This window comes from Gopherus flavomarginatus, chromosome 14, assembly GCF_025201925.1.
Source record: "Gopherus flavomarginatus isolate rGopFla2 chromosome 14, rGopFla2.mat.asm, whole genome shotgun sequence".
In the NCBI taxonomy this organism is placed as follows: Eukaryota; Metazoa; Chordata; order Testudines; family Testudinidae; genus Gopherus; species Gopherus flavomarginatus.
This window is the reverse complement of record NC_066630.1, coordinates 680892-707419: the sequence shown is the minus strand read 5'-3', so window position 1 is coordinate 707419 and position 26528 is coordinate 680892. Positions and strand designations below refer to the sequence as shown.

The 26528-nt window shown below is 66.4% G+C and overlaps 2 protein-coding genes across 4 annotated transcripts in view; one reads left to right on the top strand and one right to left on the bottom strand.

Moving 5' to 3' along the window:
• DHODH (dihydroorotate dehydrogenase (quinone)) lies at positions 1 to 5273 on the bottom strand. 3 transcript variants are annotated; one of them, XM_050922927.1, is made up of 9 exons: positions 5111 to 5271; positions 4229 to 4441; positions 3556 to 3755; positions 3097 to 3179; positions 2181 to 2368; positions 1447 to 1560; positions 810 to 963; positions 548 to 707; positions 1 to 155 (listed from the first exon to the last, which is right to left on the bottom strand). In XM_050922927.1, exons 1-9 carry the CDS (start codon positions 5183 to 5185, stop codon positions 101 to 103), a joined length of 1242 nt encoding a protein of 413 aa, XP_050778884.1. In that variant the 5' UTR covers positions 5186 to 5271; the 3' UTR covers positions 1 to 100. The 3 variants fall into 3 exon arrangements, with proteins under 3 accessions (XP_050778884.1, XP_050778885.1, XP_050778886.1); XM_050922928.1 differs by having other exon boundaries at positions 5150 to 5270; XM_050922929.1 differs by lacking the exon at positions 1 to 155 and having other exon boundaries at positions 583 to 707; positions 810 to 959; positions 5111 to 5273.
• Positions 5274 to 19569: 14296 nt separating this feature from the next.
• PKD1L3 (polycystin 1 like 3, transient receptor potential channel interacting) overlaps positions 19570 to 26528 on the top strand; it is a 53577-nt gene continuing 46618 nt past the window's right edge. Inside the window, exons 1-6 of the mRNA XM_050923352.1 lie at positions 19570 to 19747; positions 20467 to 20601; positions 22111 to 22233; positions 22523 to 23294; positions 24095 to 24135; positions 24851 to 24945. Coding sequence (XP_050779309.1) covers positions 19570 to 19747; positions 20467 to 20601; positions 22111 to 22233; positions 22523 to 23294; positions 24095 to 24135; positions 24851 to 24945 — 1344 coding nt within the window. The remainder of the gene's footprint in view (positions 19748 to 20466; positions 20602 to 22110; positions 22234 to 22522; positions 23295 to 24094; positions 24136 to 24850; positions 24946 to 26528) is intronic.

Below are 26528 nucleotides of genomic sequence, written 5' to 3'. Positions count from 1 at the left end.
CCAAGAGGTGCCAATCACTGCTCCCAGGGCACTGCAGCTTCTTCAGGCTGGGGCATCCAAAGGCAGCACAGAGAACCCCATCCACAGCACCACACGCCCGTCAGCACCGATGATCTGCTCCAACAGCTTCTGTGACGCTCTGAAACCCCTGCTCCCTAAGCCAAGAACAAACAGCTGTGAGCACTTCCACAATGCCCAGTCTCAAGCACCCGCCCCTCAGCCCAGGAACAGGTCCTCCCTGTGCTCTGGTCTCTGTCCTGCCCTAACCCCAGCACAGAGAATAGCTCTGCTTGCAGCACAAGCCCGCTGGACCCATGAGTCACAGCTGCACAGCATCCCAAGGCATGGGACCTGCAGGACATTGGCCATGGCAGCAGCCAGTGAGAGCCCTCACCAGGCCTGGTGCTTGTCGGCCTGAGGCCCTTCAGACCCAGCAGCTCCCACAGCACTGGGAACACTGAGGCACGGAACCATGGGTGTGATGGGGGCCCACACCCTTGTACATAGAGCACCGCTGGGGAGCAGTCCAGCCCAGCCCCTCACTCACCTCAGCAGCACCTCTAGTTCCCGTTTCACCACCCCCACCACAGGGGGCCCCTGGTAGGTGAGCGCCGTGTACATCTGCACCAGGGAGGCCCCAGCCCTGATCTTCTCCAGTGCATCCTGCCCGCTGCTCACCCCGCCCACGCCGATGATGGGCACCTTCCCTAGGAGCAAGGAGGGGCATTAGAGGCGGATGGAGCACCTGGCCTGGGGTGGGCGGAGCGCCTGGCACAGCTCTGCCTGGTGGGGTGGCAGCACCGCGTTACCTTGGGTGAGGGCGTACATCTCGCTGACCGTCTGAGTGGAGAGTGCTCGCAGGGGCCGCCCGCTGAGGCCGCCAGGCTCTGTGCGCAGGGTGCCCCGCAGGCTGCTGGGACGGCTGGTGGTGGTGTTGGTGACGACCAGCCCATCCACACCTAGCTGAGACACCAAGGGCACATGATGGCAGCAGAGCTCCGCGCACCAGAGCTAGCATGGAGCGAGCAGCAGAAGCCTGCTGGCGACTGGCTGCTCAAGCAGCCTGGCGCAGCAGCCATCCCCGGCAGTTAGAGCCAGCAGCTCCTGGCGGGGGCTGGGGAGGGCCTGCCCCTGGGTGCAGCTGGTCAGGATTGACACACAGCCCCATTGATCTCCCACTCTCTGGCCAAAGCCATTTGACTGCATTCTGCTCCGTGCCCCAAGCTGGAGCTCCTAGCTGGGACGCTCTCCCCTTGCTCAGCCTGCACTTTGCCTGTCCCAGCCCCTTTCCCCTAGTGCCTCCCCCATGCTCCAGACCTCCCTGGGGCTACCACTTCCCCCCTTCCCTTCACTCTCCCCTGGGCTCCCCCGTCTGCCCTCCTCCCTTGGGTACTGTGAGGCCTGTACTGGCACAGCGGAGCCTCCCCAGAGGGACCTGCCCCCTACCTCTGTCACCACACTGGCTATGTCCTGCTTGTCCTGGGCAGTCAGGTCAGGGGCAATCTTCACCAGCACGGCTGGCTTGCACTCACACCTCAGGGCATCCCTCTCCTCCAGCACCTGCAGGGATGACACCAAGGCCAGGAGATGCTGCAGTGAGGGACATGCCAAGGGAGACACCCACAGAGCCCCAGCAGTCACTCTGCAGCCTGCCCCCTGCCCTGGTGTTACGAAGGCCTGATGAGCCAGGTGGGGTGGCAAGGCCAGAGCCCAGAGAGGAAAAGGAGGGGGTAGATCAGAGCAGCACAGGAAGGTCTCTGGGGAGCAGGGGCCTCCCCAGAACAATCCCAAAGGCACAGCCGGAATAGGGGCAGGGCAGACACACAAACAATGCTGCTGCCTAAGGCTCAGCAACGAGGAGAGTATGGCCAGCTCACAGCAGCTGGTTTGTGGGGGGTGGCGCCTGGCATGAATCCTCTCCTTGGGGCCACAGTACAGCTCCCCATGCCTTCCAAAGTGAGACACCCAGCCCCCCATTGAGTCCCAGCTTCCTGCCCATTTGCTGCTCTGCAGAGCTCCACTCCCATCCCCCAGTCCCAGAAAACAGCCACCTCCAGCTCAGACAAGCCCTGCGAAAGAGCTAGCAGCTAGACAGCACCAGCCGGAGCAGCAAGGGGAGCACCCAGCACCAAAAGACACCAGGGGAAGGTGCCACAGGCTGGCCTGGGACAGTTACCCACCTTGGCCAGCAGGCGGCGCAGCTCGGCTTTGCCCTGCAGGTCCCGCAGCCCCGGCGTGTTTGGACTGGACACGTTCACCACCAGGTAGTCGGCCAGCGGGCCCAGCATCCGGACTCCATCCACGTAATCTGCCGCAGCATCGGCCGAGCCCTTGTTCTTACCCAGGTTTATTCCGAGGGGCATCCCAGCTGGAACACACGCGTCCCACTCAGAGAGGCAGGAGGGCCGGCCTTACCACCTGTCCGTAACCCCAACCAGGCCACCCCAGAGACGGCACCATGGCTGGAAGTATGTGCTCCACTAGCTGCTGCTGGACCAACCCCAGGATGCACCGGGCCCAGGCCGGGGATGCGGCTGTGCTGGGCCAGATTAGACAGAGTCCAAACGCTGGCCGCTGCTCTGCACTGATGCCAACGCCACGGCAAGCAGAGGGTGGTCATGCTGGTGCCAGACCAATGGCAGAGGCTTCCCTGCACTCACCAGGCCCACAGCACTACCCCACCCCTGAGGCACAGGGTTCCCAGCGCCCACCCCCTGCTGAGGAATGCAGGAATTGCTGTAGCAGGTCACACACCCACACGGGGCTAGCGAGGGTCCCCATCCCCCTCCAAAAGCAGGCAGTAGTGGTCAGTACTGAAGGAGTGGGACTCTCAGGATGAGCAGTTGCGGAGTAGCCTGCTATGAAATGGCAAAGCTCTCCTGAGCCGTGGCCTGTTGGCTCATGACCTGAAGCAGGGGCAGCCACCACTCTTATTGCCTTCCTCATTATCCCAACATCAATCCTCTTCTGAATCTCATCACACTCTTGGCCTCAGTGCTATCTTGTGACAGTGAGTTCCACGGGCTAACAACTGACTGCTACAGCACTCTCTCTTGTAAGCTGGTTAAGGATCTTCACGATAGCAAGGAGCTTTACCTTTGGTGAGCTGGAGCTGCACTTCCTGCCGGGCCCGAAGCCTATGCTCCACGGCGGCATGTCCATGGCTGTTAAAGCCGTATCTGCAAGGGAACAAGGAGAGGTGTCAGCAAGCAGCATAGAGCGGGGCTGGAATCTCTACAAGACACTTACCTAGAGGGGAAGCTCCAGCTCCGAGCCCTCCAGAGTTCAGCCCAGCAAGAGATACAGGATGGAAACAGATGCCTTCACTCACTGACCTCACAGGTCACCTGCACCTCCCACCTCATCCACAGCCAAGGCCCACCAGCTTGCCTAACTCCCAATCCCCTCCCAGCCTCGGCTCTCGCCTCATCGGCTCTTTTGCAGGTCAATAGAGGTGGGGAAGGGAGAAAACGCCCCCTCCCCACACACACACACCCCAGCAAACATGAGATTCCCTCCCTCCCCCCATAACAGCAGCCTCTGACCCCCGCCTACCTGTTAATGACAGCCTGGTCCTCTGGCAGCCGAAAGACCCGAGGTTTGGGGTTCCCTTCCTGAGGCTGTGGGGTGACACTCCCCACTTCCACAAAGCCAAATCCCAGCTTGGAGAGCCCATCCACAGCTTCCCCGTGCTTGTCAAAGCCGGCTGCCAGGCCTACCGGGTTCCGGAACCTCCGTCCCAGGACGCACACCTCCTGGGAGAGCAAGCAAGCCCTCATGATCACCCCCACAGCACACAGTGACTGGCCCGGGGCCCAGCTGAGGGCCAGTCTTGAGAGCAGCCCACACAGCCCACAGGAGAACATGGGTCCCTCTCTCACTTGGTCTAGCCCGGCTTCCCACACGCTGCCAGGGCCCTGCCCAGAGCGGGCAGAGCCCCACAACAGCCAGCCCCCTCCCCCATGGAGACTGGCTCCAGCCCCAGCCCCCGAGGGTGCAGCTGGTATAGCAGGGGCAGCTCAACTCCCAGGGACATCACCTTCCCCCAGAGCCACTGGGGCATCTCACCAGCTCCGATGTGGGGTTGGTTCCGGGACCAGGTGCACGCCCCACTTGTGGAAGTGCCCCCCATATCCCACCCACCAAGTGTCAGGGTTGCTGCCCGGTGGGCGCAGCCCATGCAGATGGGGCAGATCGTGTCCCAGGCAGCCTGTGGGAGGGGACGCACCAGCATGGGCGAGTCGCGCTGGGCCACGCGGGGCAGGACCCCCAGGCTGAGCAGGCGGATGGCGAGCACGTGGGCGGTCTCGGGCCCCAGCAGCCACTGCAGCCCCGGCATCAGACGCTCGGCATAGAACCGCTCCTCACCTGCGGCTACCAGGTACGAGGCGCAGAGAAGGCTGCCCCCACCCAGCACTGCCACGGCCTCCCGGAGACGCTGCTGCAAAGCAAGAACTGTCAGTTACCTTGCCCCAGAGTGCCCCATTCCCTTCCCTTCCCCTCAGAGTGCCCCCCCTTTCCTCACCCTGAGCCCCTCCCCCCAGTGCCCCATTCCCTTCCCTCCCCTTCAGAGTGCCCCCCCTTTCCTCACCCTGAGCCCCTTACCCAGTGCCCCATTCCCTTCCCTCCCCCTCAGAGTGCCCCCCCTTTCCTCACCCTGAGCCCCTCCCCCCAGTGCCCCATTCCCTTCCCTCCCCCTCAGAGTGCCCCCCTTTCCTCACCCTGAGCCCCTTCCCCAGTGCCCCATTCCCTTCCCTCCCCCTCAGAGTGCCCCCCTTTCCTCACCCTGAGCCCCTTCCCCAGTGCCCCATTCCCTTCCCTCCCCCTCAGAGTGCCCCCCCTTCCCTCACCCTGAGCCCCTCCCCCAGTGCCCCATTCCCTTCCCTCCCCCTCAGAGTGCCCCCCCTTTCCTCACCCTGAGCCCCTCCCCCCAGTGCCCCATTCCCTTCCCTCCCCCTCAGAGTGCCCCCCCTTCCCTCACCCTGAGCCCCTCCCCCAGTGCCCCATTCCCTTCCCTCCCCCTGAGTGCCCCCCCTTTCCTCACCCTGAGCCCCTCCCCCCAGTGCCCCATTCCCTTCCCTCCCCCTCAGAGTGCCCCCCCTTCCCTCACCCTGAGCCCCTCCCCCACTGCCCCCAACCGCCCCGCTACCAGCAGAGGCGGAGCCGCCATCCCGCGCGCCTGCATACAGAGGGCACAACACCTCCGTCACTTCCGGAGCCCTCTGATAGGCTGAGCGCCCAGCCAATCGCGGCCAAGACCGAGGGCGGGGCCCCGCCTCCACAGAGGCTGTGAGCAGGTGGGACAGAACCCAGGCGTCCGGGCTCTCAGTCCTGCCCCCTCCCGCGCCGAGCCGGGACAGAACCCAGGCGTCCGGGCTCTCAGTCCTGGCCCCCCGCGAGCCGGGACAGAACCCAGGCGTCCGGGCTCTCAGTCCTGCCCCCGCCCCCCGAGCTGGGACAGAACCCAGGCGTCCGGGCTCTCAGTCCTGCCCCCCCCCGAGCCGGGACAGAACCCAGGCGTCCGGACTCTCAGTCCTGCCCCCCCACCCCCCCGAGCCGGGACAGAACCCAGGCGTCCGGGCTCTCAGTCCTGCCCCCGCCCCCGAGCCGGGACAGAACCCAGGCGTCCGGGCTCTCAGTCCTGCCCCCCCCCCCCCAGCCGGGACAGAACCCAGGCGTCCGGGCTCTCAGTCCTGCCCCCCCCCCACCTCCCCGAGCCGGGACAGAACCCAGGCGTCCGGGCTCTCAGTCCTCCCCCCGAGCCGAGACAGAACCCAGGCGTCCGGGCTCTCAGTCCTGCTCCCCCCCCCCCCGAGCCGGAACAGAACCCAGGCGTCCGGGCTCTCAGTCCTGCCCCCCCCACCTCCCCGAGCCGGGACAGAACCCAGGCGTCCGGGCTCTCAGCCCTGCCCCCCCCCGAGCCGGGACAGAACCCAGGCGTCCGGGCTCTCAGTCCTGCCCCCGCCCCCCGAGCCGGGACAGAACCCAGGCGTCCGGGCTCTCAGTCCTGCCCCCCCCCCGAGCCGGGACAGAACCCAGGCGTCCGGGCTCTCAGTCCTGCCCCCGCCCCCCGAGCCGGGACAGAACCCAGGCGTCCGGGCTCTCAGTCCTGCCCCCCCCCCCCGAGCTGGGACAGAACCCAGGCGTCCGGGCTCTCAGTCCTGCCCCCCCCCCCGAGCCGGGACAGAACCCAGGCGTCCGGACTCTCAGTCCTGCCCCCCCACCCCCCCGAGCCGGGACAGAACCCAGGCGTCCGGGCTCTCAGTCCTGCCCCCCCCCCCCGCCGAGCCGGGACAGAACCCAGGCGTCCGGGCTCTCAGTCCTGGCCCCCCCCCCCGAGCCGGGACAGAACCCAGGCGTCCGGGCTCTCAGTCCTGCCCCCGCCCCCGAGCCGGGACAGAACCCAGGCGTCCGGGCTCTCAGTCCTGCCCCCGCCCCCCGAGCCGGGACAGAACCCAGGCGTCCGGGCTCTCAGTCCTGCCCCCCCCCCCACCTCCCCGAGCCGGGACAGAACCCAAGCGTCCGAGCTCTCAGTCCTGCTCCCGCCCCCCCCCCCCGAGCCGGGACAAAACCCAGGCGTCCGGGCTCTCAGTCCTGCCCTCCCCCCGAGCCGGGACAGAACCCAGGCGTCCGGGCTCTCAGTCCTGGCCCCCCGCGAGCCGGCACAGAACCCAGGCGTCCGGGCTCTCAGTCCTGCCCCCCCCACCCCTCCCCGAGCCGGGACAGAACCCAGGCGTCCGGGCTCTCAGTCCTGCCCCCCCCGTCGAGCCGGGACAGAACCCAGGCGTCCGGGCTCTCAGTCCTGCCCCCCCCCCCGAGCTGGGACAGAACCCAGGCGTCCGGGCTCTCAATCCTGCCCCCCCCCCCCAGCCGGGACAGAACCCAGGCGTCCGGGCTCTCAGTCCTGCCCCCCCCCCCCAGCCGGGACAGAACCCAGGCGTCCGGACTCTCAGTCCTGCCCCCCCACCCCCCCGAGCCGGGACAGAACCCAGGCGTCCGGGCTCTCAGTCCTGCCCCCCCGCCCCCGCCTAGCCGGGACAGAACCCAGGCGTCCGGGCTCTCAGTCCTGGCCCCCCCCCCGAGCCGGGACAGAACCCAGGCGTCCGGGCTCTCAGTCCTGCCCCCGCCCCCGAGCCGGGACAGAACCCAGGCGTCCGGGCTCTCAGTCCTGCCCCCGCCCCCCGAGCCGGGACAGAACCCAGGCGTCCGGGCTCTCAGTCCTGCCCCCGCCCCCCGAGCCGGGACAGAACCCAGGCGTCCGGGCTCTCAGTCCTGCCCCCGCCCCCGAGCCGGGACAGAACCCAAGCGTCCGAGCTCTCAGTCCTGCTCCCGCCCCCCCCCCCCCGAGCCGGGACAAAACCCAGGCGTCCGGGCTCTCAGTCCTGTCCCCCCCCCCCCCCCCCCCGAGCCGGGACAGAACGCAGGCGTCCGGGCTTTCAGTCCTCCCCCCGAGCCGGGACAGAACCCAGGCGTCCGGCCTCTCAGTCCTGCTCCCCCCACCTGCCCCCCCCCCCGAGCCGGGACAGAACCCAGGCGTCCGGGCTCTCAGTCCTGCCCCCCCCCACCTCCCCGAGCCGGGACAGAACCCAGGCGTCCAAGCTCTCAGTCCTGCCTCCCCACCCGCCGTCGCGAGCCAGGACAGAACACAGGCGTCCGGGCTCTCAGTCCTGCCCCCGCCCCCGAGCCGGGACAGAACCCAGGCGTCCGGGCTCTCAGTCCTGCCCCCCCCCCCCGAGCTGGGACAGAACCCAGGCGTCTGGGCTCTCAGTCCTGCCCCCCCCCCCAGCCGGGACAGAACCCAGGCGTCCGGGCTCTCAGTCCTGCCCCCGAGCTGGGACAGAACCCAGGCGTCCGGGCTCTCAGTCCTGCCCCCGCCCCCGAGCCGGGACAGAACCCAGGCGTCCGGGCTCTCAGTCCTGCCCCACCCACTGCCCCCCGAGCCGGGACAGAACCCAAGCGTCCGGGCTCTCAGTCCTGCCACCCCCCCCCAGCTGGGACAGAACCCAGGCGTCCGGGCTCTCAGTCCTGCCCCCGCTCCCGAGCCGGGACAGAACCCAGGCGTCCGGGCTCTCAGTCCTGCCCCCCCCCAGCCGGGACAGAACCCAGGCGTCCGGCCTCTCAGTCCTGCTCCCCCCACCCGCCCCCCCCCCCCGAGCCGGGACAGAACCCAGGCGTCCGGGCTCTCAGTCCTGCCCCCTCCCCCACCTCCCCGAGCCGGGACAGAACCCAGGCGTCCGGGCTCTCAGTCCTGCCCCCCCCCGACCTCCCCGAGCCGGGACAGAACCCAGGCGTCCGGGCTCTCAGTCCTGCCCCCCCCCCCGAGCCGGGACAGAACCCAGGCGTCCGGGCTCTCAGTCCTGCCCCCGCCCCCGAGCCGGGACAAAACCCAGGCGTCCGGGCTCTCAGTCCTGCCCCCCCCCCCCGAGCCGGGACAGAACCCAGGCGTCCGGGCTCTCAGTCCTGCCCCCCCCCCCCCAGCCGGGACAGAACCCAGGCGTCCGGGCTCTCAGTCCTGCCCCCCCCACCTCCCCGAGCCGGGACAGAACCCAGGCGTCCGGGCTCTCAGTCCTCCCCTCGAGCCGGGACAGAACCCAGGCGTCCGGGCTCTCAGTCCTCCCCCCGAGCCGAGACAGAACCGAGGCGTCCGGGCTCTCAGTCCTGCTCCCCCCACCCCACCCCCCGAGCCGGGACAGAACCCAGGCGTCCGGGCTCTCAGTCCTGCCCCCCCCCCACCTCCCCGAGCCGGGACAGAACCCAGGCGTCCGGGCTCTCAGTCCTGCCCCCCCCCGAGCCGGGACAGAACCCAGGCGTCCGGGCTCTCAGTCCTGCCCCCGCCCCCCGAGCCGGGACAGAACCCAGGCGTCCGGGCTCTCAGTCCTGCCCTCCCCCCGAGCCGGGACAGAACCCAGGCGTCCGGGCTCTCAGTCCTGCCCCCGCCCCCGAGCCGGGACAGAACCCAGGCGTCCGGGCTCTCAGTCCTGCCCTCCCCCCGAGCCGGGACAGAACCCAGGCGTCCGGGCTCTCAGTCCTGCCCCCTCCCCCGAGCTGGGACAGAACCCAGGCGTCCGGGCTCTCAGTCCTGCTCCCCTCACCCCGCCGAGCCGGGACAGAACCCAGGCGTCCGGGCTCTCAGTCCTGCCCCCCCCCCCCCAGCTGGGACAGAACCCAGGCGTCCGGGCTCTCAGTCCTGCTCCCCCCACCCCCCCGAGCCGGGACAGAACCCAGGCGTCCGGGCTCTCAGTCCTGCTCCCCCCACCCCCCCGAGCCGGGACAGAACCCAGGCGTCCGGGCTCTCAGTCCTGCTCCCCCCACCCCCCCGAGCCGGGACAAAACCCAGGCGTCCGGGCTCTCAGTCCTGCCCCCCCACCCCCACCCCCCGAGCCGGGACAGAACCCAGGCGTCCGGGCTCTCAGTCCTGCCCCCCCCCAGCCGGGACAGAACCCAGGCGTCCGGGCTCTCAGTCCTGCCCCCCCCCCACCTCCCCGAGCCGGGACAGAACCCAGGCGTCCGGGCTCTCAGTCCTCCCCTCGAGCCGGGACAGAACCCAGGCGTCCGGGCTCTCAGTCCTCCCCCCGAGCCGAGACAGAACCGAGGCGTCCGGGCTCTCAGTCCTGCTCCCCCCACCTCCCCCCCCCCCCCGAGCCGGGACAGAACCCAGGCGTCCGGGCTCTCAGTCCTGCCCCCCCCCCCACCTCCCCGAGCCGGGACAGAACCCAGGCGTCCGGGCTCTCAGTCCTGCCCCCCCCCGAGCCGGGACAGAACCCAGGCGTCCGGGCTCTCAGTCCTGCCCCCGCCCCCCGAGCCGGGACAGAACCCAGGCGTCCGGGCTCTCAGTCCTGCCCCTCCCCACCTCCCCGAGCCGGGACAGAACCCAGGCGTCCGGGCTCTCAGTCCGGCCCCCCCCCCCCCCTCGAGCCGGGACAGAACTTAGGCGTCCGGGCTCTCAGTCCTGCCCCCGCCCCCGAGCCGGGACAGAACCCAAGCGTCCGAGCTCTCAGTCCTGCTCCCGCCCCCCCCCCCCCGAGCCGGGACAAAACCCAGGCGTCCGGGCTCTCAGTCCTGCTCCCCCCACCTCCCCCCCCCCCCGAGCCGGGACAGAACCCAGGCGTCCGGGCTCTCAGTCCTGCCCCCCCCCCCCACCTCCCCGAGCCGGGACAGAACCCAGGCGTCCGGGCTCTCAGTCCTGCCCCCCCCCGAGCCGGGACAGAACCCAGGCGTCCGGGCTCTCAGTCCTGCCCCCGCCCCCCGAGCCGGGACAGAACCCAGGCGTCCGGGCTCTCAGTCCTGCCCCTCCCCACCTCCCCGAGCCGGGACAGAACCCAGGCGTCCGGGCTCTCAGTCCTCCCCTCGAGCCGGGACAGAACCCAGGCGTCCGGGCTCTCAGTCCTCCCCCCGAGCCGAGACAGAACCGAGGCGTCCGGGCTCTCAGTCCTGCTCCCCCCACCCCACCCCCCGAGCCGGGACAGAACCCAGGCGTCCGGGCTCTCAGTCCTGCCCCCCCCCCACCTCCCCGAGCCGGGACAGAACCCAGGCGTCCGGGCTCTCAGTCCTGCCCCCCCCCGAGCCGGGACAGAACCCAGGCGTCCGGGCTCTCAGTCCTGCCCCCGCCCCCCGAGCCGGGACAGAACCCAGGCGTCCGGGCTCTCAGTCCTGCCCTCCCCCCGAGCCGGGACAGAACCCAGGCGTCCGGGCTCTCAGTCCTGCCCCCGCCCCCGAGCCGGGACAGAACCCAGGCGTCCGGGCTCTCAGTCCTGCCCTCCCCCCGAGCCGGGACAGAACCCAGGCGTCCGGGCTCTCAGTCCTGCCCCCTCCCCCGAGCTGGGACAGAACCCAGGCGTCCGGGCTCTCAGTCCTGCTCCCCTCACCCCGCCGAGCCGGGACAGAACCCAGGCGTCCGGGCTCTCAGTCCTGCCCCCCCCCCCCCCAGCTGGGACAGAACCCAGGCGTCCGGGCTCTCAGTCCTGCTCCCCCCCACCCCCCCGAGCCGGGACAGAACCCAGGCGTCCGGGCTCTCAGTCCTGCTCCCCCCACCCCCCCGAGCCGGGACAGAACCCAGGCGTCCGGGCTCTCAGTCCTGCTCCCCCCACCCCCCCGAGCCGGGACAAAACCCAGGCGTCCGGGCTCTCAGTCCTGCCCCCCCACCCCCACCCCCACCCCCCGAGCCGGGACAGAACCCAGGCGTCCGGGCTCTCAGTCCTGCCCCCCCCCCCCAGCCGGGACAGAACCCAGGCGTCCGGGCTCTCAGTCCTGCCCCCCCACCCCCCCCGAGCCGGGACAGAACCCAGGCGTCCGGGCTCTCAGTCCTCCCCTCGAGCCGGGACAGAACCCAGGCGTCCGGGCTCTCAGTCCTCCCCCCGAGCCGAGACAGAACCGAGGCGTCCGGGCTCTCAGTCCTGCTCCCCCCACCTCCCCCCCCCCCGAGCCGGGACAGAACCCAGGCGTCCGGGCTCTCAGTCCTGCCCCCCCCCCCACCTCCCCGAGCCGGGACAGAACCCAGGCGTCCGGGCTCTCAGTCCTGCCCCCCCCCGAGCCGGGACAGAACCCAGGCGTCCGGGCTCTCAGTCCTGCCCCCGCCCCCCGAGCCGGGACAGAACCCAGGCGTCCGGGCTCTCAGTCCTGCCCCTCCCCACCTCCCCGAGCCGGGACAGAACCCAGGCGTCCGGGCTCTCAGTCCGGCCCCCCCTCCCCCCTCGAGCCGGGACAGAACTTAGGCGTCCGGGCTCTCAGTCCTGCCCCCGCCCCCGAGCCGGGACAGAACCCAAGCGTCCGAGCTCTCAGTCCTGCTCCCGCCCCCCCCCCCCCCCCGAGCCGGGACAAAACCCAGGCGTCCGGGCTCTCAGTCCTGTCCCCCCACCACCACCCCGAGCCGGGACAGAACCCAGGCGTCCGGGCTCTCAGTCCTGCCCCCGCCCCCGAGCCGGGACAGAACCCAGGCGTCCGGGCTCTCAGTCCTGCCCCCCCCCCCCCCCCGAGCCGGGACAGAACCCAAGCGTCCGGGCTCTCAGTCCTGCCCCCCCCCAGCTGGGACAGAACCCAGGCGTCTGGGCTTTCAGTCCTGCCTCCTCCCCCCGAGCCGGGACAGAACCTAGGCGTCGGGGCTCTCCGTCCTGCCCCCCCCCCACCCGAGCCAGGACAGAACCCAGGCATCCAGGCTCTCAGTCCTGCCCCCGCCCCCGAGCCGGGCCAGAACCCAGGCATCCGGGCTCTCAGTCCTGCCCCCCCCCCCGAGCCGGTACAGAACCCAGGCGTCCGGGCCCTCAGTCCTGCCCCCCTCCCCCCGAGCCGGGACAGAACCCAGGCATCTGGGCTCTCAGTCCTGTCCTAGACTGCAGGCAGCATCACAGAAGGGAGCACCAGGGAGAGCTGGGCTGTGGCCATGCCTGCATGTGGACATTCACAGGGTGCAATGGGGCACAGAAAACCCCTGCAGGCTCAGACCCCTGTCCATTCTCCTGCCATGCCAGTCCTGGCTGCTTATTCACTGGTGCGCAGGAGGCTGGAGGAGATGCTGTCTCAGGATCTTACACCCTGGTGCCCTCCCCTCTCTGTCCATGTGAATCTGCCCCCAGGAGAAACTGTACATCTCTAGCCTGCTTAATTCTGTCTGTTGCTCATGGTTTGGCATTTGCATGAAACTCGCCATGCATCTGAGCTGCCCCATTGTCTAGGGATGGTGCATGGAGGAGGGTGAGATTCAGGCCAGAGGAGACAGGTAGCTGGAGTGCCAGGTTGCCTGGGTCCCTTTCTGTCTCAGCACGGCTACCTGCCAGCCACATCTCTAGGCGCTGCCGATGAGTCTTCACGGCTGCCTGGCGAGAGGTAGCATGGGCATGGCAGGAAGCCTGGTGTGGGGCTCACACCCCTCAGCATCGACACTGCCAGGGTTTGGCTCCAAGCTGGCGGGGGTGGGTGGGAAAGGGGAAGCTGAAGAGATTGTCACCCCAGGTTACAGGCAAGGAGTTAAATGATCTACCATCAGCACAAACTTCGCACTAAGCCACTGCAAGAAGCATCAAGAAGAAGAAAACCTGTTTCTGTGGCCTTCCTGGAGCTCACAAAGGGCTTTGTCCTGCTGAACAGAAGGAGGCTTTTCAACTGCTCAAGAGAACTGGCCCCGCTAGTCCTCCTCAGTCTGGTTCAAGCCTTCCATGCAGGCTGCAGTCCAGTATGACAGTGGTCAGTCTGGCAGCTTTGGAATCCATAGTGGTGTCAAACAGGGCTGTGTTTTGGCACCAACACTCTTCAGTATAGTCCTCTCTGCTGCTTTGTCAAACTCTCTCTCCTCTAGTATAAAAGGTGTCCATCTTCATACCAGATCAGCTGGAAACCCTTCCTCATTGCACGTCTGAGAGCAAAAGGCGAAGTTAAACGCCTGCAGATGAGAGAGCGTCTTTTTGCCAGTGACGCAGCGCTCATCGCACGTAGTGAAGAGGAGCTCCAGGCGCAGCGTTCAGCTAGCTTGGACTAGCCGTCGGTCTGAAGAAGACAATGATTATGGCACAAGGCACGTTGGCGACACCAGAGATTTCAGCAGCTAACACCAAGTTCAAAGTTGTGCACAAGTTCTGCCATCTAGAGTCAACTGCACTGGATAATTCATCTCTAGATGACCAGGTTAAGCCTTGCATCAGAAAGGTGTCTAACACGTTCGGCCAACTGCCCAAACACATGTGGGACAACAGGAAACTAATATTTCATTTTCCCTCTCATGCCCTTGAAAGACACCTCCGCAAGTTCTCTTGGGTGCAATATTACCCCACCCAAGATCTGTTATTATCCCACATAATGTAAATAGTCCTTGAAAGCCCCGAAACCAGGCCATTTATCCCACGCGCAGTGCACACAATCAGGGCCGGTGCAACCATTTAGATGGACTAGGCGGTAGCCTAGGGTGCTGAGATTTGGGGGTGCCAAAAAGCGCCCCCCATTTTTTTTTAAATGGTTGAGCAGCCGCTGCTGCTGGGACAGAGAGGGAATCTGAGCTGCCGGAGGCAGCCGGCAGTCCAGGGTGTCCCCTGGGTCAGGGCACCGCCGCAGCAGCCGGCAGCCCAGGGGCCCCCTGGGTCAGGGCACTGCCGGAGGGAGCGGCAGGCAGCTCCCATGGAGCTGCCGCAGTGGTGCCTGCGGGCGGTCCGGTGGTCCGCGGTCGGGTGGAGCTGCCGCAGTAGTGCCTGCGGATGGTCGGCTGCTCGCGCGGCTCCGGTGGACCTCCCGCAGGCACCACTCCGGCAGCTCCACCGGAGCCGCAGGACCAGCGCGCGGGGCGGCGAAATTGACGTCCGCCTAGGGTGCTCAAAACCCTAGCACCGGTCCTGCACACAGTCCATAAATGTTCCAAAGTCCAACAACACAACTCATCCCCCAGGTCCAGCGGCTCCTGCCATGCCCGGGCTCGCCTTCAGTCTCTACTTGCTATCACACCACAACCACCACCCCAGCCCTCCCATCTGGAGTCCTTCCCAGGCTTCTTCCTGGCTTCCACGCCTCTGCCTGGGGAGGGTCAGCGGGCTAGCCCCTGCTGGGCTCCTAGGCCTCAGCTGTCCCCGGGGAACTCCGTTCAGGAACCTCCTCCCCGGTCACAGCTGCCTTCCTGCCATTGATTAGTCCCCAGTGCTCTCCCACGCTCCTGGGACTGAACCTAATTCACTTAGAGGGGCCTGTCATGCTGTGACAAGCTCCTGAACCAGTGGGGCCTCCACCCAAAGCAAGGCTGGGGCAGGGCTACCACATGGCCAAAGGGGGTTGCACTGTGATCTGATAAACTCAGTGTGTGGAGGGAGAGGGACAGCAGATTGGAACAGCGTGTCTGGGCGTGAGGGAAGCAGCAAGAGACAGAAACAGACACGGAAGGAGCAGCAAGCCAAGGACACAGCAGAACAACCACTGGGAGCATGGCCCTGGGAAAAGCCAAGAGACGGAGCTTTGGGGCTGAGCACTGGCTGAAAGAGGGTTGGAATTGTGAGCTAATGGGATTTTGTACCTTCCTTGTAAATAAACAGCTGGCTCCATCAGCCATTTCTCCTCCTGACAGAAATGAGCCCAGGCCCCAGTGCTGGCACACTGCTGCCCCAGGTCAAACTGGGAGGTGAGAAGGGACTGAGCCCGTCTTTGTGGAGAGGGCGTTTCAGGCTGTGGAAGGAGTCGCGCACACTCAGATGAATGTCGGCTCTTGCAGATGGGCAGGCAGGTGACAGAGGCTGAGGTCTGGCCTCCATCCCAAGGGGCTGATGGCAATTCTAGCCAGACTCCTGGAGGAGGGGCAGGTTGGACCCCGAGTCTCCAATACTGCCATGCATGTCCCCAGCATCTGCTGTAGTGCTGGACGGCTTGGGGACAGCTGCACTATTCTCTCCCTGGTCCTCAGCGTTTGAGGGGTTAATCTCTCCTGCTCCCTCTTGCATGGACTGTTAGGCTTTTCCTAGTGGGCTATGGAGCCTTCTCCATGTGGATCCAGGAACCCAGCTCCCTGTGGTGCGTGGGCACAGGATCCTTCAGGGAAAGGCCATGCCCAGCTGCAGGCTCCTGGTGTCAGTTCCCTGCACTTCGCAGGAGAATAGCTTTTCCCTCTGCCACTCCCCCCCCCCCCCGCCCCACACACATGTCCTCCTCAGCCCTGCAGTTGTCTTTTATAGTCTCTTGCCAGGTGGCCAGTGCTTCCTTTGTTCCAAAAACAAGCTACCCAGCACAGGGCATGGACAAAACTGTAGAGTTCTGTCCATAGGCAGGTCCCTGCATGCCTTGCGGAGTCACAAGGTGTATCTGACTTTTCTCAATGGCTCAGTTGTAGCTGATGGTCCTTAATGGGCCATCAAGCAGGCTAGGCAGTGATGACACCAAATTGTCTGGGGTGTCACCCAGAAGCATAGCACACATCTGACATACAGACAGTATAGAGCCAATACTTATAACTTTAAATACAACGATACATGCATACAGACAGCATAATCATAACCAGCAAATCGTAACCTTCTAATAGACACCTTATTTGACCTCCTTTGTACAAGATTTGGTGCCACTATAGGACCTTGGTTGCAACAATGATCTATATGGTCACAGTTCATGTCAATAATGTTACACCAGGACTTAAGTTCCCTCTAAGTTGCGTGGCCACGCAGCAGTTTATTAAGCCCAGACTGCCGTGGCTGGGGGAGAGGCGTCCATCCTGCAGGTCCAGCCCCGGAGCTGCCGTGGCGGGAAGAGAGAGCTGGGGGGGAGTCCTCTCTCCCCACCATAGCCTCAGGGCAGCCTGCACACCAAACCATGAGCAGGTGTAACTGTGCTGCCACAAGCCACTCCCACACCGAGGTGACTCTGCTGGGGGCCACTGGTTTGAACACACGCCTGGCATAGTCCTGGGGCCAGAGGCCCATAGCCAAGCCCTGAACCTCTAGAAAAGCCAGCCTAGGAGCAGTGCCCACCTGCGCTGAGCCTGGCTGTGCTGGAGAGCCCTGGAGCACACACCAGCCTTTAGGGGGGCACTCCCATGGCAAGCGGCCCCGCGTGCTGCCCAGCCAGGTTGTGACTCCCTTTTGAGGGTGTGGGTCTGGCTCAAGCTGGCACGTTTAGGGCACAGGCAGCTCTGTCCCAGCAAAGTGCAGGAACATGGGGCTCCCGCATGCCAGGTGGGCACAGCTGGCAGAGCTCCCTGGGCAGAGCTCTGTATTTACATTGAGTATGCTGCATAACAGGCTGAGATGAATCATGCCCGCAGTGTGACGCTGGCCTCAGTGGGTGGCCCCAGGATCCAAGAAGATTAGCTAAAATGGTTCAATAGTCTGGCAGTAACTGTCCCCTTTCCACAGCCGACTGACTGAGCTCCTGCTGCCCAGCCCCACCCGTAGCCCAGCCACAGGGCCCCCAGCCCAGCCCAGTCCTGCCTGCAGCCCAGCCCCAATGCCCGGCCCAGCCCCAGGAACCCCCAGCCCAGACAGGCCCCACTGCCCCCAGCCCCGCCCAGCCCTGCCTGCAGCCCAGCCCCAATGCCCGGCCCAGCCCCAGTGCCCCCAGCCCAGCCCAGTCCTGCCTGCAACCCAGCCCCAATGCCCCCAGCCCAGCCCCAGGAACCCCCAGCCCAGACAGGCCGCAGTGCCCCCAGCCCAGCCCAGTCCTGCCTGCAGCCCAGCCCCAATGCCCCCAGCCCAGCCCCAGGAACCCCCAGCCCAGACAGGCCCCAGTGCCCCCAGCCCAGCCCAGCCCTGCCTGCAGCCCACCCCCAATGCCCGGCCCAGCCCCAGTGCCCCCAGCCCAGCCCAGTCCTGCCTGCAGCCCAGCCCCAATGCCCCCAGCCCAGCCCCAGGAACCCCCAGCCCAGACAGGCCCCAGTGCCCCCAGCCCAGCCCAGCCCTGCCTGCAGCCCACCCCCAATGCCCGGCCCAGCCCCAGTGCCCCCAGCCCAGCCCAGTCCTGCCTGCAGCCCAGCCCCAATGCCCCCAGCCCAGCCCCAGGAACCCCCAGCCCAGATAGGCCTCAGTGCCCCCAGCCCAGTCCTGCCTGCAGCCCAGCCCCAATGCCCGGTCCAGCCCCAGTGCCCCCAGCCCAGCCCAGTCCTGCCTGCAGCCCAGCCCCAATGCCCCCAGCCCAGCCCCAGGAACCCCCAGCCCAGACAGGCCCCAGTGACCCCAGCCCAGCCAGTCCTGCCTGAAGCCCAGCCCCAATGCCCGGCCCAGCCCCAGGAACCCCCAGCCCAGCCCAGTCCTGCCTGCAGCCCAGCCCCAATGCCCGGCCCAGCCCCAGGAACCCCCAGCCCAGACAGGCCCCACTGCCCCCAGCCCCGCCCAGCCCTGCCTGCAGCCCAGCCCCAATGCCCGGCCCAGCCCCAGGAACCCCCAGCCCAGCCCAGTCCTGCCTGCAGCCCAGCCCCAATGCCCGGCCCAGCCCCAGTGCCCCCAGCCCAGCCCAGTCCTGCCTGCAACCCAGCCCCAATGCCCCCAGCCCAGCCCCAGGAACCCCCAGCCCAGACAGGCCGCAGTGCCCCCAGCCCAGCCCAGTCCTGCCTGCAGCCCAGCCCCAATGCCCCCAGCCCAGCCCCAGGAACCCCCAGCCCAGACAGGCCCCAGTGCCCCCAGCCCAGCCCAGCCCTGCCTGCAGCCCACCCCCAATGCCCGGCCCAGCCCCAGTGCCCCCAGCCCAGCCCAGTCCTGCCTGCAGCCCAGCCCCAATGCCCCCAGCCCAGCCCCAGGAACCCCCAGCCCAGATAGGCCTCAGTGCCCCCAGCCCAGTCCTGCCTGCAGCCCAGCCCCAATGCCCGGCCCAGCCCCAGTGCCCCCAGCCCAGCCCAGTCCTGCCTGCAGCCCAGCCCCAATGCCCCCAGCCCAGCCCCAGGAACCCCCAGCCCAGACAGGCCCCAGTGACCCCAGCCCAGCCAGTCCTGCCTGAAGCCCAGCCCCAATGCCCGGCCCAGCCCCAGGAACCCCCAGCCCAGCCCAGTCCTGCCTGCAGCCCAGCCCCAATGCCCCCAGCCCAGCCCCAGGAACCCCCAGCCCAGACAGGCCCCAGTGCCCCCAGCCCAGCCCAGCCCAGTCCTGCCTGCAGCCCAGCCCCATGCCCCTGGCCCAGCCTTGCCCGTAGCCCAGCCCCAGAGACCCTGGCCCAGCCCCAGGACCCCAGCCCGGCCCCAATACCCTGGCCCAGCCCCAGGGACCCTGAGCCCAGCCCAATCCTGCCTGAAGCCCAGTCCCAGGACCCCCAGCCCAGCTCCAGTGCCCCCAGCCCAGCCTCAGGGACCCCCCAGCCCTATCTGCAGCCCAGCCTGTCCCCAATGCCCCCAGCCCATCCCTGCCTGCAGCCTGGCCCCAGGGATCCCCAGCCCAGCCCTAGTTCCAAAAGTGCCCTCCAGTTCTCACACACTCCCAGCTGGGCAGGCAGCAGGCCCAGCACCCCCAGACCCAGCCCAGTGTGGGGCTCCCCGATTCTCATTGCAAAGACCTCATTGGGTTCCTAAATCAAGGCTGTGTCTTTCTCGATGAGATGCTTCCAGCTCAGACCCAGGCAGGGGCTGTGTTGGCATCCTGGGGGCGTGGGACGCAGCCCCTCTGGCTTTGTCACTCAGGCAGTCAGCCAGAGTGGGAACCATGGTCCCTATGTGTGAATCTCACATTGCGCCATAGAAACGCTGGGCCCATCCTCCTCCCCGCCACCCTGCAGGTTCCCTCTCCAAGGGCAGGCTGCTAGTCCAGCCCCAGCAGGTGTTCAGCTCCCTGTGCCCTGCATGGGAACATTGCATCCTCCACTCTCCTTTGTGTCCCACAGCCATGCTGGGACCCAGCAATTGCCCCACCCTTCTCTGCAAACAGCCCCCACTCTCAATGGCTCTGCCTGGGCAGGCTGGTGGGATGCAGTCGCCTCTCTCTGTTTGCTCAGCTGCCCTGGGATGGGAATCCGAACTGGGCGGGTTTGTTTCAGTGCTCGGCTTGGACCTGGGACAAAAGCACCAGACTAGTATAAAGGGCAGGATGGGCAGCCGGAGCCACTGGCACCATGCGACCACCATCAGGGATGTGGCTTTGGTTCTGTTTGGCAAGTGTTACCCAAGCTGGGCCTGCCTCGAGGTGCCCCTGGCACCAACAGTGCATGGGAGACATATGCTACAAGTTCATCCGGCTCCGGGACAGCTTCTGGGGAGCCCAGGCCTGGTGCCAGGCCAATGGCGGGCGCCTGGCGCACTCCTGGAACCCAGAGACGCAAGCCCTCCTGAACCACTGCCTGGTGGAAGGAGAGAAGTGGTGGGTCGGCCTGCGAGAGCATCCAGGTGAGGGCGAGGAGTCCTGGGACTTGCTGCCCCTCTCTGTGCTGGGAGGAGGGCTTTGTGGGGGCTCATCCTGGGCCCCCCTTAACCCTCTCCCTTGCTGTTCCAGAAGGCTGGCCAGCCCCAGCAGTGCTCAGTCACAATGCCCTCTGTCCGGCCGAGCGGTCCAGCAGGGGTCACGGCAGCCCCAGGCTTTCATGGGGACGTTCACATCGCCTGCAGCTTGGCAGCAGACTCGGGCCGACGCACCAGCGCTAGACACAGCTGTGCAGACATTTGGCTGTGGCCTAGAGCCTGGGTTTCAGAGCTCGAGCTCCTGCCTGAGACAAAGCACTGTCCACCTGGCTAGCTTCTGCGGGTAGCACGAGTATGAGTCTGCTGAGCTGGGCTCTAACACTCAGGGCTGTGGGCTGCTGCTGGCTGTGTAGACATAGTCTCAGAGCTCAGCCAGGGATTCCCGGGAGCACCCTGCCTGCCGTGACATGGGGCAGCTTGAGGCCGTGCTGGTAGGTGGGGCCAGCACTGCTCACTGGGGAAACACCAGGCCCTGCCCTGCCTGCCAGCCCGCTCACTGGGCGCTTGCCTCGCGCAGGCTGAGCTCTGCAGCCATGCATGGTGCCCACAGCTGGGCGATGCAGAGCGCACCTGGCTCCCTGCACCAGAGATAATTCCCCGCAGGGCCGCCCGCCCCAGGTTCACTGCTCCCCGTGTCTCTCCCACAGGCTTCTCTGCCCACAGGGCGGACGCAGCTGTGACCCCCTTCCCTGCTGGGTGCAGTTACATCACCAGGGACTCAGGCACCATCAGCTCCAGGAGGGACACATGTGTGCAGGAGCTATATTTCATCTGCCAGTTCAGTGAGTGCTGGCTGGGAGCTGGGGCTGAGCCACACGCCCCGGGTGTTACATGAGCGGGGCTGAGCCCGACAGCCCGGGCGTTACATGAGTGGGGATGAGCTGGATGCCCCGGGCGTTATGTGAGCAGGGCTGAGCTGAACAGCCCGGGCGTTATGTGAGTGGGGATGAGCCGGACGCCCCAGGCGTTACGTGAGCGGGGCTGAGCCGGATAGCTCAGGCGTTATTGTGAGCGGGGCTGAGCCGGACGCCCCGGGCGTTATGTGAGCGGGGCTGAGCTGGACAGCCCGGGCATTACGTGAGCAGGGCTGAGCCAGACAGCCTGGGCGTTACGTGAGTGGGGATGAGCCAGACGCCCCAGGCGTTACGTGAGCAGGGCTGAGCCAGACAGCCTGGGCGTTACGTGAGCGGGGCTGAGCCGGACAGCCCGGGCATTACGTGAGTGGGGATGAGCCGGACGCCCCAGGCGTTACGTGAGCGGGACTGTGCCAGATAACCTGGGCATTACGTGAGCGGAGCTGAGCCGGACAGCCCGGGCGTTACGTGAGTGGGGATGAGCCGGACACCTCGGGCGTTATGTGAGCGGGGCTGAGCTGGACAGCCCGGGCATTACGTGAGCAGGGCTGAGCCAGACAGCCTGGGCGTTACGTGAGTGGGGATGAGCCAGACGCCCCAGGCGTTACGTGAGCAGGGCTGAGCCAGATAGCCTGGGTGTTACGTGAGCGGGGCTGAGCCAGACAGCCCGGGCGTTACGTGAGTGGGGATGAGCCGGACGCCCCAGGCATTACGTGAGCGGGACTGTGCCAGATAACCTGGGCATGACGTGAGCGGGGCTGAGCCGGATGCCCCGGATGTTATGTGAGCGGAGCTGAGCCGGACAGCCTGGGCGTTACGTGAGTGGGGATGAGCCGGACACCTCGGGCATTATGTGAGCGGGGCTGAGCTGGACAGCCCGGGCGTTACATGAGCGGGGCTGAGCCCGAGCCCGGACGTTACGTGAACAGGGCTGAGCCAGACAGCCCGGGCGTTACATGAGCAGGGCTGAGCCGGACGCCCCGGGCGTTACATGAGCGGGGCTGAGCCGGACACCCCGGGCATTACATGAGGGGCTGATGCACACGCCCCACGCCACTGTTACGCAAGTGGGCCTGAGAGGGGTGGGGAGGGTGTGCTGGCCTGGGACAGGCCCCCTCCCTGTGGCGTCATGGGAGTGAGGAGCAGTAGCCTGCCAGGGTCCTGTGCTGCCCCGTGCAGTGCCTGGCTGGCTCGCCTGTGCTGCAAGGAGGGTGGGGAAGGTGCACATGGGTGGGACCCTTGGCTTCCCCCTGTGGGCCTGGTCAGGTCTGACCAGTACAGGGCAGCTAGGAAATAAGCCAGAGCCTGGTTGGGGAGGGAGTCCCACCGAAATATCCCAATCGATAGAGACTCACCCACCATGGCCGGGACATGTCTGCGGCATCGCCACACACCTGGTGCTCCTGCTTCCATCTCCTCTCCCCACTCCCACCCCAGCTCCACAGCAGCCCAGCAACCAGCTCCCATCAGCTCTTGGCAGCAAAGAGACGGGCTGGGCAGAGAAGCCAGGCCCCCTGCCCCCAGGAGATTCCCGTTCCCCGAGGAGGCGCCATGGAGCAGGTTGGGAATGGCCGGTTTGCCCTGTGGTCCCCTCAAGGCCTTGCCATGGTGCCTGGAGGCTTTGCCCGGAGGACGGGTGGGGTTAGTGTTTATTCAGTGTTGGCTCTCGAAAGGCTCCCAGGGCCAAATACTAAACAACTCAGCAATTAGCTACAGAAACGGGGCCAGAGGCCCAGAGCCCCAGACTTACAGCTGGGCTAGGGTGGTGCAGGCCACGTTCAACACTCATCTCTATGCTGAGCTCTCCACAGATACCTCCCCTGAGAGGAACTCGCGCGCCGCTCACCAGACTGGGGAGATCGAGAGAGAAACCTCACAAGGGGACACCAGGCCGGCCGCAGGGACCGGCACAGACACCAGGCCAGGTGTGGGGACCGGCATAGACACCAGACCCACCGTGGGGACCGGCACAGACACCACACCTGCCGCACAGACCGGCACAGACACCAGACCGGCTGCGGGGACCGGCACAGACACCAGACCCACCGCGGGGATCGGCACAGACACCACACCTGCCGTGCGGACCGGCACAGACACCAGACCCGCCGCGGGGATCGGCACAGACACCAGACAGGCCGTGGGGACCGGCACAGACACCAGACCGGCTGCGGGGACCGGCACAGACACCAGACCCACTGCGGGGATCGGCACAGACACCACACCTGCCGTGCGGACCGGCACAGACACCAGACCCGCCGCGGGGATCGGCACAGACACCAGGCTGGCTGCGGGGACCGGCACAGACACCAGACCGGCTGGGGGGACCGGCACAGACACCAGACCAGCCACGGGAACCGGCAGAGACACCAGACCCACTGCGGGCACCGGCACAGACACCATACCCACTGCGCGGACGGGCACAGACACCAGACGAGCCATGGGGACCGGCACAGACACCAGACAGGCCGCAGAGATCGGCACAGACACCACACCCACCGCTGGGACTGGCACAGACACCAGACCGGCCGTGGGGACCGGCACAGACAGCAGACCAGCTGCAGGGACCAGCACAGACACCAGACCAGCTGCGGGGACCGGCACAGACACCAGGCCGGCCGCTGGTAAGGACATTTCTGCCCAAGCCACTGGGACAGTCTGTCTCGAGGGCCATCGCCCCACGGCCATGTCTGCTGGGACTCCGCGAGGAATGGCCTCAGCAAGAGGACTCTAGGGTGTGGGCTTGGCTGCTTGTGCCCATGGGTGGCGCTGGCCATGGTGCATGAGGGCTGGTCTTTGGCCTGGGTGCTGGAGACTGCCAGGCACAGGAGCCCCGTCAGCTCTCAGGGGGTCTGTACTGAACTGGGTCTCTGACTGGTGCCAGCCGGCTCTGTGCTCACGACACAGCCAGGGGACCCTTGCCCATCCTGTGGCAGGCATGGCAGCTGCAGGGGAGCAAACACTGCAAATTTCCACCCAGTCCTCCCTGTCTGAAGCACCCCAGGGGCTTTGCTACTAAGTGCACACCCGGTGAGCTGTGCTGGGCGTGTCAAGCCAGGCCCATGGTGCCCAGACAGGGTGAGTCAACATGTCTCCAGTGCAGGCCTCTGTGAGGGTCTAGCAGTGAGCTGAGAGCCTCCCCCACCATCCTACGCAGAGCTCTGGCTGCCCCAAGCTAAGCCCCGGGCCCAGTGCTCTAGCCCCAGGGCCAGGATGTCCAGAACAACACGTGCAGGCATGTGAAGGCCCAGCAGTGAGCAGTCAGATCCCACGGCCACCTCCTCCTGCCACACACACAGATTGGTGCACACTCAAGAGCTGGGGACACAGCTCCAGGCTGGGTGTTCGACCCGCCCTGGTTTTGGGAGCTTAGCTGGAGGGAAACTGGCTTGATTCTGTCTGAGCTTCCTTCTTTCCTCAGCAGGGCACCTCGTGCAGCGCAGAGACGCAGCCACGGCCTGGCCGGTGAGTAGTCAGCCCCCGGTGCCTGACATTGGGATTGCTGGGCTATGTGAACGGGCAGGTGTGTGGGGGGTACAGGATCGCACGCCCCTCCCCCCTGTGCTGGTGATGGCTGTGCTGGTGGGGGTGGGGGGTGAGGGAAGCGAACAGCCCCAAGGAGGCAGTGCCTGCTTTTCAACAAGAGACACGTTGTAGCCCAGTAACCTCTTCTCTGCCTCCGAACAGATGCATTCCTGCAGGAAAAATATGTGCAACGGAACCCAGGCGACTGCAGGTACAACAGCACCTGCCATGCAGACAGCCACACAGCCAGCCAAGCCAGAGCCTGCTGTGCAGCCAGCCACACTGGGATCTGCAGTGCTGGGGCCTGCCGCTCAGCCAGTCACATGGAGAACGGCCACGCAGCCTGCCATGCTGGGGCCTGCCAAGCAGGGGCCTGCCACGCAGCCAGCCACATTGGGATCTGCAGTGCTGGGGTCTGTTATGCAGGCAGCCACTCGAGGGCCTGGCATGCAGGCAGCCACACAGCAAATCACACCGGGACCTGCCGCGCAGCCTGCCACACAGGGCCCTGCCACGCAGGAGCCTGCCACACAGCCAATCACACCAAGGCCTGCCACGCAACCAGCCACGTTGGGACTTGCCATACAGCCAGCCATGCTGGGGCCTGCCACGCAGCCAGCCACTCTGGGGCCCCCTCTGCAGCCACTCTCCACAGGAACAGTCACCACCCTGCAGGACCCTAACCTGGACCCATTTACAGTGAACTCTTGGACATTGCTCCAGGAAGCCTCCTCGGACAGGGCCCTTCAGGTGAGAGGGCAAGCCAGGCTCCTGGGGCACTCGCTCTGTTTCTGTGGGCCCTCAAGAGGTGCTGGGGGCTTGGGTTATTTAACATCCCCCCTCTCCTGGCTGTGGGGCGCTAGCAGGCTGCCAGTCTCTGTCCTTTGCACAGTCCAGCTGACGCTGGAAATGTGGGGTTCTCCTGACGGGGCACTTACTGGACCGGCTCTCTCAGCTGCAAAGGTCTCTGCGGGCTGCTGGGAGCATGTTGCCACTCGCTGCTCTGGAAATGAAAGTGCAGTGGCCTGAGATGCGGGAGGTGCATTTGCGCTCCCAGGAACTGAAGTGTGGGGCGTTGGCTTTGATGCGTTGGCCTGGTCCCTTCAAGAGCAGGGCAGCCCCATGGAGTCCGAGGCTCAGGGGACCAGTCAGCTTCTCCTCAAACTAGGGTTGCCAACTTTCTAATTGCACAAAACCAAACACCCCTGCCCTGTCCCTTCTCTGAGGCCTCGCCCCCACTCGCTCCAGCCCCTCCGTCGCTTGCTCTCCCCAGCCCCAACCTCACTCACTTTCACTGGGCTGGGGCAAAGGGTTGGAGTGTGGGAGGGGGTGTGGGCTGTAGCTGGGGGTGCAGCCTCTGGGGTGGGGCCATGGATGAGGAGTTTGGAATGCAGGAGGGGGCTCGGGTGGGGCAGGGGGTTCGAGGTGCAGGAAGGGGTGCAGGGTGCAGGCTCCAGCCAGGCAGCACTTAACTCAGGCAGCTCCTGGGCAGCAATGCACTGGGGCTAAGGCAGGCTCCCTGCCTGCCCTGGCTCAGTGCTGCTCTTGGAAGCGGCCAGCATGTCCTGCCTCTAGGCAGAGGCACAGCCAGGTGCAGGGGCGGCTCTAGATATTTTGCCGCCCCAAGCATGGCAGGCAGGCTGCCTTTGGTGGCTTGCCTGCGGGAGGTCCCCGGTCCTGTGGATTCGGCGGCAGCCTGCGGGAGGTCCGACGAAGCTGCAGGACCAGTGGACCCTCCACAGGCATGCCGCCGAAGGCAACCTGCCTGCTGCCCTCGCAGCAACTGGCAGAGCGCCCCCCGTGGCTTGCCACCCCAGGCACGCGCTTGGTGTGCTGGTGCCTGGAGCCACCCCTGGCCAGGTGGCTCTGCACGGTGCCTGCTGCCCATGCCTGCAGGTGCCACCCCTGCAGCTCCCATTGGCTGTGGTGTCTGGCCAATGGGAGCTGCAGAGCCAGAGATCAGGGCGGGGCCAGCATGTGAAGCCTCCCTGGCCCCTGCACCTAGGGGCCGTAGGGACATGTTGCCACTTCTGGGAGCTGTGCAGATCCCGAGCAGGCAGGGAGCCTGCCTTAGCTCCGCTGTGCTGCTGACCGGACTTTTGACAGCTCGGTCAGCAGTGGTGACCAGAGCTGCCAGAGTCCCTTTTCCACCGGGTGTTCCAGTTGAAAACTGGACACTCGGTAACCCTACCTCAAACACAAGCCTGGACACACCCAGGCGCACTGAACGGGAGCTGCCCCTCATTCCAGTTCTTGGACTCCATGCACCGCTCATGCTGACCGGGCCAGCTGTGCCTCGCCACGGAGCTCTGGCACCTGTGCACTGGCTCTGC